Below are 12,382 nucleotides of genomic sequence, written 5' to 3' on the forward strand. Positions count from 1 at the left end.
TGTTTCATGTACTGGGCCAAATGCAAGTGCTGGCTAGCTTGTAGCTGGCAGTGTTCCTAGGCAATGCGTAGAGCCCCAGCGCAGAGGTGTCACAGGCTGGGCTTGTGGGGGTGAATGAACATCATGTTATCTGGTGAAATGGGTCTCAGAGTAACTCATCACAAATGTCATGAAATTTGGTAAACCAGTCATTCAATTTCAGGCTACAGCAGAACAACCCATGTTCTCAACTCCACTGGAAGAGGATACTTTGAGCCAGGTGATTCTGCTAAAGTTAAGCCACTCAGCTTTGGGAGCAGTCTTATGAATACAAAGTTTGCCAGGGACACAACACCACCTCTTCCAAGGACTGATGCAAACAAGAGTATCTCTAATTGAAACAAGTATCTTCCCACATTGGTTCCTTAATTTCTTCACTCAGGTCCTGTTAGCTCTGGATTAATATCTAAAGCTCTGCCAAATCTGTGTTTACACAGTCAGGGGAAGTTCATCTCCACATGCAGGTGTTACGTCCTCACAAGCAGCACCTTGCCCTTTAGCCTTCTACTTCTGGAAGATTTAGAAATGTGTGTTCCTCCTTCCCATCCCAAAAGGCAGTAAGGGTGTTTGACATGCTGTGCCAAATTTCTGCAGATCCAGACCTAGGCATGTGGTTTAATGATTGGAAAAGGAAAGTACAAGACTCTGGCACTGGGCTGTAATTCCTGCCAGTCATTTATTTGATGGCCTTGTTCTTCTGCTACCTTCTCTGCTGTTTAAGCAATTTGCCATATAGAGGATATTGAAGTTTGCAGAGGTTTTTCTAGTACAACTCTTCGCTTTTGTGCACCCCAAGCTTTTTGGTACATCCCTGTGGAGGGGGAATTTTTCTGAACATTGTACCCTCTTGAGGTGATGCATTTCCCATCATTGAAAAACATTTTATATATTTGTTTTAAATAAAGCTGCAGCAAAAATCGGTGGCTGTGGTTGGAAAACGTTCTAATAAAATGTGAATGTTTTGAAGTAATTCAAGAGGGATTATACATAACAACAGGATCTCTGAGCCCATACAGCTGATCTCCCTGAAGAAAAACAGAGTCCTTAAGGGGCAGAGCCAGATCAACCACACCTGAATGCATCCACAGAAAGGATATGAGGGGCTTGCCTTGGCCCAGGTGGGGAAGAGTCTGCTGGTGAGTGGGTTCAGTTCTGATGTGGATGTTGTCTGAAAGCTCTTCTAAATAGAGGTACTCTTATTTGCCTTTTTTTTTTTTTCTTTTTCCCAGCGGTGACTTTATAAATCTTTTACACTTCTGAAATCTGTGGAGAAGGGTGTTGTTTGTGTGTGGTTTTTCTTTTGAGAAGAAGTCTGGAGTGTTTTTAGAAGGGCATTTTTACTTGTGTGGTTTCTCAACTCTGTAAATTGGTCTCCTTGGCTGTTCCCTGAAGGGGCGTCCAAGACGTTTTTCTTTGAAAGAACAGTCCTGCAGAATGCTGATAAATGATCCAATGGTGTTATTTAGATTTCTTTTCTCGTCTCCACTCCTCCTTCCAGTCATGTGTGTGCTGTAGTCATGTTTGGGATTGCAGAAGCCTTATCAGGTCTAGTACAGTTCATGGATTGTGCCATATTATTACTTCTGCTCTGAAAAGCAAGGAAATGCTTAGAGCTTTGTGGTTTCTTTTGCTTTCAGCAAACCATGACAACTTCTTGAGCTGTTCATGCAGACCTTGCATACAGGCACTGCTCTCAATAAATGGGTTGCAGTCAAGGTAAACTGAGCGTATGGGCTGCTGGCTGTATTCAAAAAATGTTCATTATTTCCTCAAATACACGGAGCCATTAAAAAGACCTCTAGAAATATCTCTTTATTTAATATACGGTGATCACCTGCAGGGAGACAGAGGAATGAAAATGTACAAATTTTTCATTTACAAGCAAAAAGCCAAAGGACTTTTCAAACTCCATGATTTTGTAAATAGTGACTCTGACAGCCTTATTAACGGGGGCTCACGTGTAACAGGACTGTAACTAGAAAATGTGAATTGATGTTCCCCTCTCCTTATTCAGCCACAAGCTATAAATGCAGAGGGAATATATAATTCCAAATCTCTTTTTCAAAGAAATGTTACTGCATTAGTTCTGTTTTTCTTTGCAAATGTCATTTATCTGGAAGCCGTAAAATTAGTGAGCTAATAGTTGCTTCCTATAACATCTTCCTCTAAGATCTACTGTATTTCTGTGGAAGTTCTGCAATTTCTGCCCCTTCACCCTCAAGACCATGCCAGAATGCACCCCAAGCAGCAGACTGCAAAACTTCGAAGACCTTGCCTACGAGGGGGAACAGTTTTAAGCTGAGGGAGGTGTAGATGAGATATTGGGAAAAAATGCTTTGTGGGGAGGCACTGGCATAGGCTGCCCAGAGAAGTCGTGGCTGCCCCATCCCTGGAGGTGTTTAAGGCCAGTTTGGATGGAGCTTTGAGCAACCTAATCCAGTGAGAGGTGTCCCTGCCCATGGCAGGGGGGTTGGAACTGGGTAATCTTTAAAGTCCCTTCCAACCCAGACTATCAATGATTGCAGACTCTACAGAAATGGTAAGCAAGGCTGTGCCCCCAGCTTTAACAGGGCTCTGTTGTCGCTCAGGAGCCCGTCTTCCCAGACTCAGGGCAAATTAAATGCCCTCAATGAACCAATACTTGGGTATTTCCAAAGGCTGGCCCAGTTGACCTCTGCCATGTTTAGAAATACCTAGGCCAGCAGGAAGGAGAAGCAAAGTGAGACAACATGCTGTGATTCTGAAAGAGGCTCCCTTCCAAAACTGAGCTACAGCCCTTAAAGCTTTAGACATAGCTCTTGGGAACAGACTAGAGACATCTCACAGCCTCTGTTCAGACTCAAATAAATTTCTGAGTTGATGGTCCCTTTCCTGACCCAGCTTCTCATCAACGGAGCTGGATTTGAGCAGTGCTTTACCAAACATGCTGATCGGGATTACTATCCTTCCTTTAAGAAGTACATTGCATTCATTTCCATCTGTTCCCATATATTATGATTTAAAGGTGAAAATAGATCTGGCTGTTTTCTTTTGCTTTTTCTCCTGCAACAAAGTTACCAACTGCAGTGTAAAAGCACTCTCGTAGGCAATGTGGTTATTTGTGACTTGTATGATTTTTTTTTTTTTTTGATCACTGGTGTAGGTCAAATAAACCATGTCTTATTTTTGTATATGCCTAGAAAAGACAGGCAGTGACGTTTTCTCGCATGTACTTTACATTATTAGCATGAGAGATACACAGCTTTGCCTATAGGCTTTCATAGCAAGAGCTTTTTTCTTGTGTTTTCAATTTGAAATGGATGACTAGCTGGTATTTATTCCTCCTCAGTATTGTCAATGGCCTAGTTGGCAGAAATACCCATACTGAAAAACCTTTCTCAATGTCAGCTTAGATTTTTGGTGGTTTATCTGCTTGTTTAGCTGTGGTCTTCAAGTTTAACTTGGTTTTCCTTTTGGCGCGAAGTAATATTTTGAAACATTTCTTTATGGTGAAGTATTAACTTTTGCAAGTGTTTCCTTTTGGCAAGGGGTGGGTTGGGTGTGGATGTGGGAGAGGGTTTGACACCGTGTAAGAATGTAAGGGGTCACTTTTGTTGTTCTCCCTTTTTGTTATGGAAAGGGTATTATGATTGTAGTGGAAAGGATCGCTTTATGGGATTAAGAGTAATCCTTTATCATCACTATTAGGATAGCCTGGAGAAATGCTTATACCTGGTGTAACCAGCGCTGTTTCCAAAGAGCCTACTGGCTGTGAATGTACGTGTCTTTATGGGCTTATTGAATTGCTGACCTGGATTCATGCTTTTGCGGAAGTTTTTTTAACTTACTACTTTTGTAAAGTGAGTGTTAGGATGTTTATCTTGCTGTGATATTACGGACACTCTAAACACATTCTGAAATGGTACCTCAATATTAATATGAATCTGGTCATTCTGGGGGTTTCTTTCTTTTCCTCAAAGTTCTTTTACATTCAAAGCTGGTCAGCATTACTTATCTCATGCTTCTCAGGTTTTGAGTTGGGTATCACACAGGCTTCCAAAACAGGAAAGAAATGGACACCTGTGATGCTCACAGCTCTGGGACAGAGGCTGGAAGTAAATTACTTCTGGTTTTTTTTTTTGGTTTGCTGGTTTTTTTGGTTTTTTTTTTTTATGTAAGTGGAAAAACTGAACTGCTGCTCAGTAAGGGTAGGGAAGAAGAGCAAATGTTTGAAGGTAGATGAAGTCAGCAGTCATGTTTCCAAAGTCTGGTAAGCAATGCCCAACAACCTCCAGACAGCTGAAATCTGCCAAGCTAAATTAAAAAAAAAAAAAAAATGCAGAAAAACAACCCAAAGGAAAAAACTCAGAGTCTGGGGTTGCACTTAGGAAGATTTTACTATTGCCTTTCTGAGAAGCTGCCCTCCTAATTAAGTGGAGTCTAACAGTAGGTGGTTAGTTTCTCCAAGCTGTGATTTATCCATGGTTCTCATGGAGGAGCTGTGAAAGCTGTGGAGATGAGCAGCAGCAGTGCTGGTGTGCAGGCTGGCAAGGGAAGCTAGTGTAGTGCTTCTGACCCTATTTACAGCTTCACTGATGGAAAGCAAATAGTGGGAAAGGAGGACAAAAATGCCTACTAAGAGGAAAGTCTTTTCCCACCTTTCTGAAATGCTTAACTAGCCTTGGCATTATTGTTATTTCTTTTCCTCTGTACTGACATACTATCACAGAAACATTATACTGAATTTATTATTTTCATCCTTTCACATTCTTAAGTTAATGCTCATTAAAGCATATAATTAGAATTCATCTTGAAACACAAAATATTATACCTATACCTATTCTAGCACCATAAAGAATTTTTTGTAGAGACAGGTTGCATCAATACCTTGCCCAGTTAGAAATACTAGACTTCTGTGGGACTTACTCTGGAATGCACACAGCCAGCTGATCCTGTATGTTTCAAGTATGAGCACGAATATTAGCATAAAGATGATGCCTGTGTACTTTCTATAGAACATTTATTTCCAGGATAAATTAAAAGAGAAGCAACTTCTTCACTTTTTAAAAATCTTTATTCAAGACCACAGACTAAGATAAACGGTTACAAAGGAAAACATAGTTCAGGCTCTTGACATCCCTGTTGGATTTCTACCCACTAAACATGAGTTTCTACTTCTCTACAAGACATTGTTACCAGTTCACCATTTAAAAACCAAACCACCACTTCAAACCCTTCAGTTCTCTGTGCTTTTAGTACCCACTGAAAACCAGAAACTTTAAGTAGCCGTGCTTGAATAAGACTTCTCCATCATAAGTGTTACAGCCTGTAGGTACTGCACTGAGCTTAAGTTTATTTGTTACTGCCTCCTGGAGCTCCTTGCTATAGGAAGCACAACCTTTTCTTCAAGAACAATAGCTCCACAGGTGGCACGGCAAAACTTCTCCCCACACCATAGTTAATATTTTAAATAGTTAGTACTTTTTAAAGTGCTAAAATAAGACAGACTAAATTCTCTTTCCAAAGTAAAAGACAGTATGATCAAAAGCTCACTACACACACAGGAAGCACTCTGAGGAGTGCTGTAGATGGTCTCTCAACCGTAGAGTTCGGTGCATCAGCTTCTGGGAAACAGTGATGTATATTTACTCACTATATCTAATTTCGTTCACAAATATAAAACTTTCGGTTTAGTTTTGGAATGCTAGTTGATTTTTTTTTTCTTTGATAATAAACTACTCTTCAAAAAGCTGCCCTCAAAGCTACAGGATTACTACTTTACGCTATAGTAATTCAAAGTTAAAATCTTCATTCAAAAGCTAAGGTACTGCTGCATGAAATTTAAGGCACATGTACTAAATTAAGCTCGAGTGCTTTATGTAGCCAAGCTCATAACTGTACCTCAACCTGAACTGAGATGTGGTCTTCTGAATGTGCCCCCAGCAATGAAGTGGTCTGTCCTTTGTTGAAGAAAATAAGTTGACAAAACAAGTACAAAGACCAGGATCTAGCAACAACAATAGTAGCAGCCAGTAAAAGGTCCAGCAGAGAAAACATAGGTCAACTTAAATTTCATCACAAAACAGGTCCAAGTTGCCTTGTAGCTGTAAATAACTCTCTCTGTTGTAGAAGAAAATTCACCTGCATGAAAAGATCATTTATCAACCACTACTACAAGCTGACAGGGACTCTTCAAGGACAACCAGTGTATGTAAAAAAACTGCAGAGGAGCAACTTTTGGCTTCTTGCAAAATAAATGGGATTAAACTTCAGCAGTGCCAAGACTGAAGGGCTGAATTTCTATCCACAGGGCCCTCTGGATTTTAATTGTCTTGTTTAGTAGGAGGAGAGTTACTTGGGTAGAAGGGCACTGCAGCATGTAGCAGGAATGTAATTCAGGTAATTACAGCACCTAGACATGTAAGTGAGGATATTTTTTCTGAAAAGTGAAGATGAAGAATGTGTGAAGTGACTTCTTTTGCTGTCTTCTACTGATGCTTCTTGGCTGAAGGTTTGTAAGACACCAGGAGACCGAAGGAAGCATACCCAAACAAAAGCGTCTGGATGAACCAGTGGAACTGAATTGCTGGGTCAGTGATTCCTTTAGACCTGTAGCATTAACAAAAGCATGAAGTGTGTCAAAACCACTTCTGGTCTTGCAGACTGTACTGTGACACTTAGAAAGTAAGATTGTTTCTACCCACCCTTGATATATCAGACTTGATTAGAACATTTAATCTTAGCATAATTAACTTCAATCTACTGAGATTTATTTCTTGTACCAACCAAACATACCAGTTCTTGAGATTTTAGAGGATTTTACCATAGAATCACAGAATGGTTTGAGTTGGAACTGACCTTAAAGAACATCCAGTTCCAACCCCCTGCCATGGGCAGAGACACCTTCTACTGGACCATGCTGCTCAAAGCCACATCAAACCTGGCCCTGAGGACTTCTAAGCCAGGAAGATATTTTAAATTATCTATGGAACAAAGGTTCTGCCAGAAATTTCATGCATATAATTTCCTCAATAATATATAAATTGCAATCTCTGTCTATGCTATTTTAAATGAATTATACTAGTAAAAAGAATCAAGGAATTGGAATAGCTTAATATGCAAGCCTGTGTATAACTTCCTGTAGGCTACAGTCATTGAAGGGCAAAGAGCCCTGACAAGTACTGTGTGATGCAGGATGGAGCAGCACTGTTCCTTGAATTTGTGGCTAGAAAAATATAGGTACAGGGGGCTGAAGACACCTGACTTGATTTATGAAGCAGAGACCTTCCTATGTCAGTTAGTTTTAACTTGGCATACATGTTTTTTTTCTGTATATTACAGAAAATGACCCTTTTTCCTCCACTTTATTGTTGTTGGGAAGTAGTATTGAATTTTCAGAGAAAAGAACAAGTATAAGTATGATAGAAAACCCAACTGATTTCATATTTCCAGTAAACAATTATGTTAAGCGCAGCTGTGCTCCAGCTCATTAATCTACAAGGTAGCTCCCTCTATTGACCTTAGCTAGAACAGTTTCAGTTCCTAATCACTCTGTGCCCTCCAAATATACAAACCAGTTGTGTAGCAAATGATCAGTAACAACATTTTTCAATGTTTATCCACTGGCCACCTACTCTGTAGAGCACGGAAACAAATTTCTACATTCTTCTGAATTATTACAAACAAAGTTCAAATGAACAGAAGCACAATGTGCTTGGACAGCATTTCTTTCCCAATAATTTGTTATCCTAACAAAAGACTTAGTTGGCCTTACTTTTATAATCTGTTTAGTGCAAGTATTTAATGCCACAAATGTGCAGATACAAGTAGTCTTCCCAAATGGAAGTGTCCAATTTTGTTCTTACAATATATATGTATTCATTTAAGCTGGTAATTAGCAGCCTCAAAATTCCAAAGAGCTTAAGATCTGATGAAGTTACAATGCCTGGAGTTATCAAACCATTTCTATGCTGTCTGTTGTTCCCTCTGCTTTCTAAAAAGCAATGTGACCCTGCGAGCAGCAAGTTGAGAGGTGGACAGGCAAGCTTTGGCAAACCTTGGTGCTGCCAGTTCTGCAAGCTGCCATCTCTTGTTTTTGCCACCCTGTACAACAGAAAAAACCAGCAGAATTTGCAGTAACCTCTCATGGAGGACAGCAAACCATCACAACAGCAAGAATTTTATCAGTACCCTCTGAACTAATATTGCTACTGAGAGCCACCAAACTCAGTTTGTAGATCATCTCACTTGTGTAGGAAATCCTTTTCAGAGAACCTGTATTGGGGTGAAGGGAGGGAACAACTTACTGGCATAACTTAACACCGTACAAGGCTTCTACTACGTGAATCAACCAGGACACCCAGAACCTAATAAAAAGAAAACAGGTTTTATCATGTTGAAAATTAGGGAGGAGACTTGCATGCAAGACAGATTATGAAGAGAATGTAAAATTGGAAGCACAGAAATGACATCTCACTGTAACATAGAAAGTGAGTTCTGCTTCTTACCTTAGGGAAAAAAACAGGCATCATCTTAAAAGAACACGAAGTCCATAGAGAAAATTAGAGGAACTGTAACTCATGCAATATGCCTGGACCTGCCATTTCAAGTATCCACTGAGTGCTTCCAAAACTTTCAACTATATGCTTAGTGAACCCAGTACAAGTTAATCTTAGTTAAGCATGCAAAATCTATCATTTTACTTAAACAATTATTTTTTTAATGGTCCTGATGAGTTACTTAAGTCTTCATAGGTTTAGTTTTATGAAAACTGGGTGTAAAGATTTAGAATATTTGGGTTTATTAGTCAAATTTGGTCTACAAATTTTCATACAAAAGCTTTTTCATGAAAAGAAGTTACACAGGATATTCAGTTAAGATCGATTCAATACCTTGCTAAAGTAAAAGATGATTTGAGCAAAGATGAAGACCTATCTTCTACATGACACACAGTAAAAGAAAGAAGAAAGTCTTGCTGTCTTCCTGTCCTTACAAGAAGTCAGCAAGTGAGAGGTCTGATTACAGGTAAGTGTTTTTCCAGCTTTTTTGTTAATTAAAAGAACAAAACCTCTATAACCAAGTAATACAGCAAAACTTAGCACTATGCAATTTCTTCAGCAGGTGACCACTATCAGGATAAGTTGCAAGGTAAAAATGGTTGTTTAATTGAAGCTGGAAAGAGAGGCTCATAAAGAGAGAATGTGACTACTTGAATAACAATTTGATAACAGAACCACTTTTAGGTAGTGTTGACATATGGATTAATAGCTGTCTCTAGAAGTAGTATCTTAATTTTTTTTCCTTTTTCACTACAACAACAAAGACGTTAAATATGAAGTTGAATTTTTAAACTTTCATACTGGTCTTAACCCGTCTCGCCGTCTACATACTTATTACCCCACCCTCTTAGTTGTAATGAGCTTGAAGGAGAGCTCTTTAAATGTAATTAACAACTGGGTTACAGGAAAGCTTGTTAACACAGACTAAGCAGAAGAGTTGGAGACCGGCAAAAGGAGAGACGCAAAATGATTGCATAGTCAAATTTAACTTACCCGTAGCATACCCATTTGTGGTGGTTTTTCACTAAATAATTAAGGAAGGTACCAAATATTCCCAAATAATTATAGGGTATAGTTGAAGGAAAAAGTGTTACCCACTAAACAAAAGATATAAAAAGAAATCAGTTAGCTTAGAATTATTATCAATTAGCTTTCTTTTTGCTCCCCTCATGTCTGTTGAACATGGTTTAGGGCTCATCTGTTCATAGTATTTCAACTCTTTCGCCCCATTAACATTGTCAACCCCCCATATTTGTCAAAGAAGACCACGAGCCCTCTAAAGCATGCTTACTTAAGATGATGCACACCTACGCAATTTCGCTTCCTTGACATAGGAGATACCGAGGTGGCCAGTTTAAGCTTGCTATTTGTGTACCAAGAGTATGTCTGCACATTAAGTGGCATTTAAGGTGTAAGCTCATTACCTATTACAAAGGGTAGCAGCAAAAATACATTGTCTGTGCCCCGAAGAAGTTAACCTGATGCAACTGACTGAAAGAATTCAAACAATGACTAAACAGAGAAGGAGGAATAACTACCTATCTATAACTAGGGGACTTGTCTTCCTTCTTTTGTCTCCTAAAATTTAAGTCAGATTTTGTGCTTTTTTGAACAGGGCACCAAAGAAAACTGAGCCTGAAGCCCAAGACCAAAGGTGCACATCGTGCTCAGGTATCCTCCTTGTCACTGAGTTGTCCACCTCGCGTATCACTGTCTACGTTTGTTTTAACATGCTGGAGAGGAAAAGCAGTGAGTTCTTGAGCTTTGTAGTTCAGAATCCATTGGGGATGTACGGTAAACACTAAGCTGGGCCAAAGCCCGTGCTAGCTTATCTTTCCTCTGGTATCAACACTGTGGTTTCCAACCCAAGTAAATTCGGGTATGCCAAGGATGTGGCCAGATCATGGATCTAAACTGGGAATCTGCTTAAAGCTCCTTCTGTTTCTTGAAATTATCCAAAAGCTGTTTAGTGAGCGCCTTGGCCTGCCTTGACCATCTTTTTTTTTTTTTCTTCAGTCACGGTTCTTACATTTAGAAAATCCATACAAACAGAAGAAAAACCCTAGCACATGGAAGCCAATGGGTGACCTTCACAAACTCACCTTATGTATCAGAGCTGTCACTGGTTTCCCTGCTCCAGTTACCCGTCCTGCCTTAGCTAAGGCTCATTACAACAACAAGGTGACTGAACTACTCTCTCCTCCAACAATGCTGCCAGTAACGTAGTCTGTAACTAAACCCATCGCTTATAAACCTGCCTTACTTATCGATACAGCTGTGGCTATCGTAGAGTGCTTTATATTCGAATGTAGTGTCTGGTCTGAGGGGCTGTCACAGGCTCCAAGCAGCCGTGGCACCTGGGCTGCAGTAACCGCACCCAGGGATGTCCCGCTTCCTCAGTGCCACCACCTCGCTTCGCTCTAGAATCCACTTCGAGCAGGTTGTTTTTTGTCCTGAACTCCCTTCGGGGATGTGTTCAGCATCCTCATCAAGGTGACCTGGCCGGAGCAGTAGGTTGAGTTCCCATCTTTATAGGAATGTACAGTAGTTGGTGTTGGAAGGGATCTTAAAGGTCATCCATTCCCAACGTCCCTGCAGGGATGACCTTTAAGATTCCTTCCATGGGCAGGGACACTTCCCACCTCGGGTTGCTCAAAATCCCATCCCGCTTGGCCTTGGACACCTCCAGGGATGGAGCAGCCACCACTTCTCTGGGCAACCTGGGCCAGGGCTCTGCTCCCCCCCAACTCCCAGCGCTGCATCCTCCCCCTCCTCGCATCCTGCACCCCCCCCGCGCTCCTTACGCCGAGCAGCACCATCCCGAAGGTGATGGCGATCATCCAGATGAGCCGGGAACGCTGGAAGTGGCAGCTGCCATCGCGGAGACGCTCGCCGCCCACCGCTGCCATCTCGGAGCCGCCGCCGCCCCGCGCCCCGCGCGGCCCTAAGGGCGCACAGCAAGGGGGGCGGGGCCCGGGCGAGTCCATTGAGCGCAGCGGGTGGGGGGTGTGTGTGGGGGGGTGCGTGTGTGGACTAGTCCATATCTGGACCCTGGGGTCCGGACCCTGGCTGCGCCCGCCCTGCACTGGGGTTGAGCGGAGAGCGCCCTCCGGTGGCTCCAGCGGGAAACGGCCACCTCCCACTGGATCAGGGCGCTCCAAGCCCCTTCCAGCCTGGCCCTGAACACCTCCAGGGATGGGGCAGCCACCAGTGCTCTGGGCAACCTCATAGGAAGACGTTTCTTTTCAATATCTCATCTAAATCCTCCTCCTTCCAATTTAAAGCCATTCCCCTTGGTTTACCCTGGAGAAGAGGAGGCTGAGGGGAGACCTCATTGCTCTCTATAACTACCTGAAAGGAGGTTGTAGAGAGGAGGGAGCTGGCCTCTTCTCCCAAGTGACAGGGGACAGGACAAGAGGGAATGGCCTCAAGCTCCACCAGGGGAGATTTGGGCTGGACATAAGGAAAAAATTCTTCACAGAAAGGGTCATTGGGCACTGGAACAGGCTGCCCAGGGAGGTGGTTGTTTCACCTTCCCTGGAGGTGTTTAGGGCACGGGTGGACGAGGTGCTAAGGGGCATGGTTTAGTGTTTGATAGGAAGGGTTGGACTTGATGATCCGGTGGGTCTCTTCCAACGTGGTTATTCTATTATTCTGTGATTCTATGATTCTATCACTTCATACCCTTGTAAAAAGTCCCTCTCCAGCTTTCTTGTAGGCCCCCTTCGTGTAATTGATTAAGAAACCAAGATTTTTCTTGGTTTAACTGTTACAGTGCTCTTGTAAACTGTTTAAGTAGCTCCTTA

At 41.8% G+C, this 12,382-nt stretch overlaps 1 protein-coding gene across 1 annotated transcript; it reads right to left on the reverse strand.

The window, feature by feature from the left end:
- Positions 1 to 5,070: 5,070 nt before the first annotated feature.
- On the reverse strand, positions 5,071 to 11,535 carry TMEM254 (transmembrane protein 254). Its single transcript, XM_069863951.1, has 4 exons — positions 11,381 to 11,535; positions 9,570 to 9,673; positions 8,325 to 8,384; positions 5,071 to 6,627 (listed from the first exon to the last, which is right to left on the reverse strand). Exons 1-4 carry the CDS (start codon positions 11,483 to 11,485, stop codon positions 6,507 to 6,509), a joined length of 390 nt encoding a protein of 129 aa, XP_069720052.1. The 5' UTR covers positions 11,486 to 11,535; the 3' UTR covers positions 5,071 to 6,506.
- Between the last annotated feature and the right edge of the window lie 847 nt (positions 11,536 to 12,382).

This window comes from Phaenicophaeus curvirostris, chromosome 9 (genome assembly GCF_032191515.1).
Source record: "Phaenicophaeus curvirostris isolate KB17595 chromosome 9, BPBGC_Pcur_1.0, whole genome shotgun sequence".
In the NCBI taxonomy this organism is placed as follows: Eukaryota; Metazoa; Chordata; class Aves; order Cuculiformes; family Cuculidae; genus Phaenicophaeus; species Phaenicophaeus curvirostris.

Excerpts from the sequence above, each read along its gene's own strand:
- TMEM254 (XM_069863951.1), bottom strand. The coding sequence starts at position 11,485 with ATGGCAGCGGTGGGCGGCGAGCGTCTCCGCGATGGCAGCTGCCACTTC. Across the intron at positions 9,674-11,380 it reads TCGGGATGGTGCTGCTCGGC|TGGGTAACACTTTTTCCTTC; the intron begins GTAAGGAGCGCG and ends TCTTTTGTTTAG. Across the intron at positions 8,385-9,569 it reads CACAAATGGGTATGCTACGG|GTTCTGGGTGTCCTGGTTGA; the intron begins GTAAGTTAAATT and ends TCTTTTTATTAG.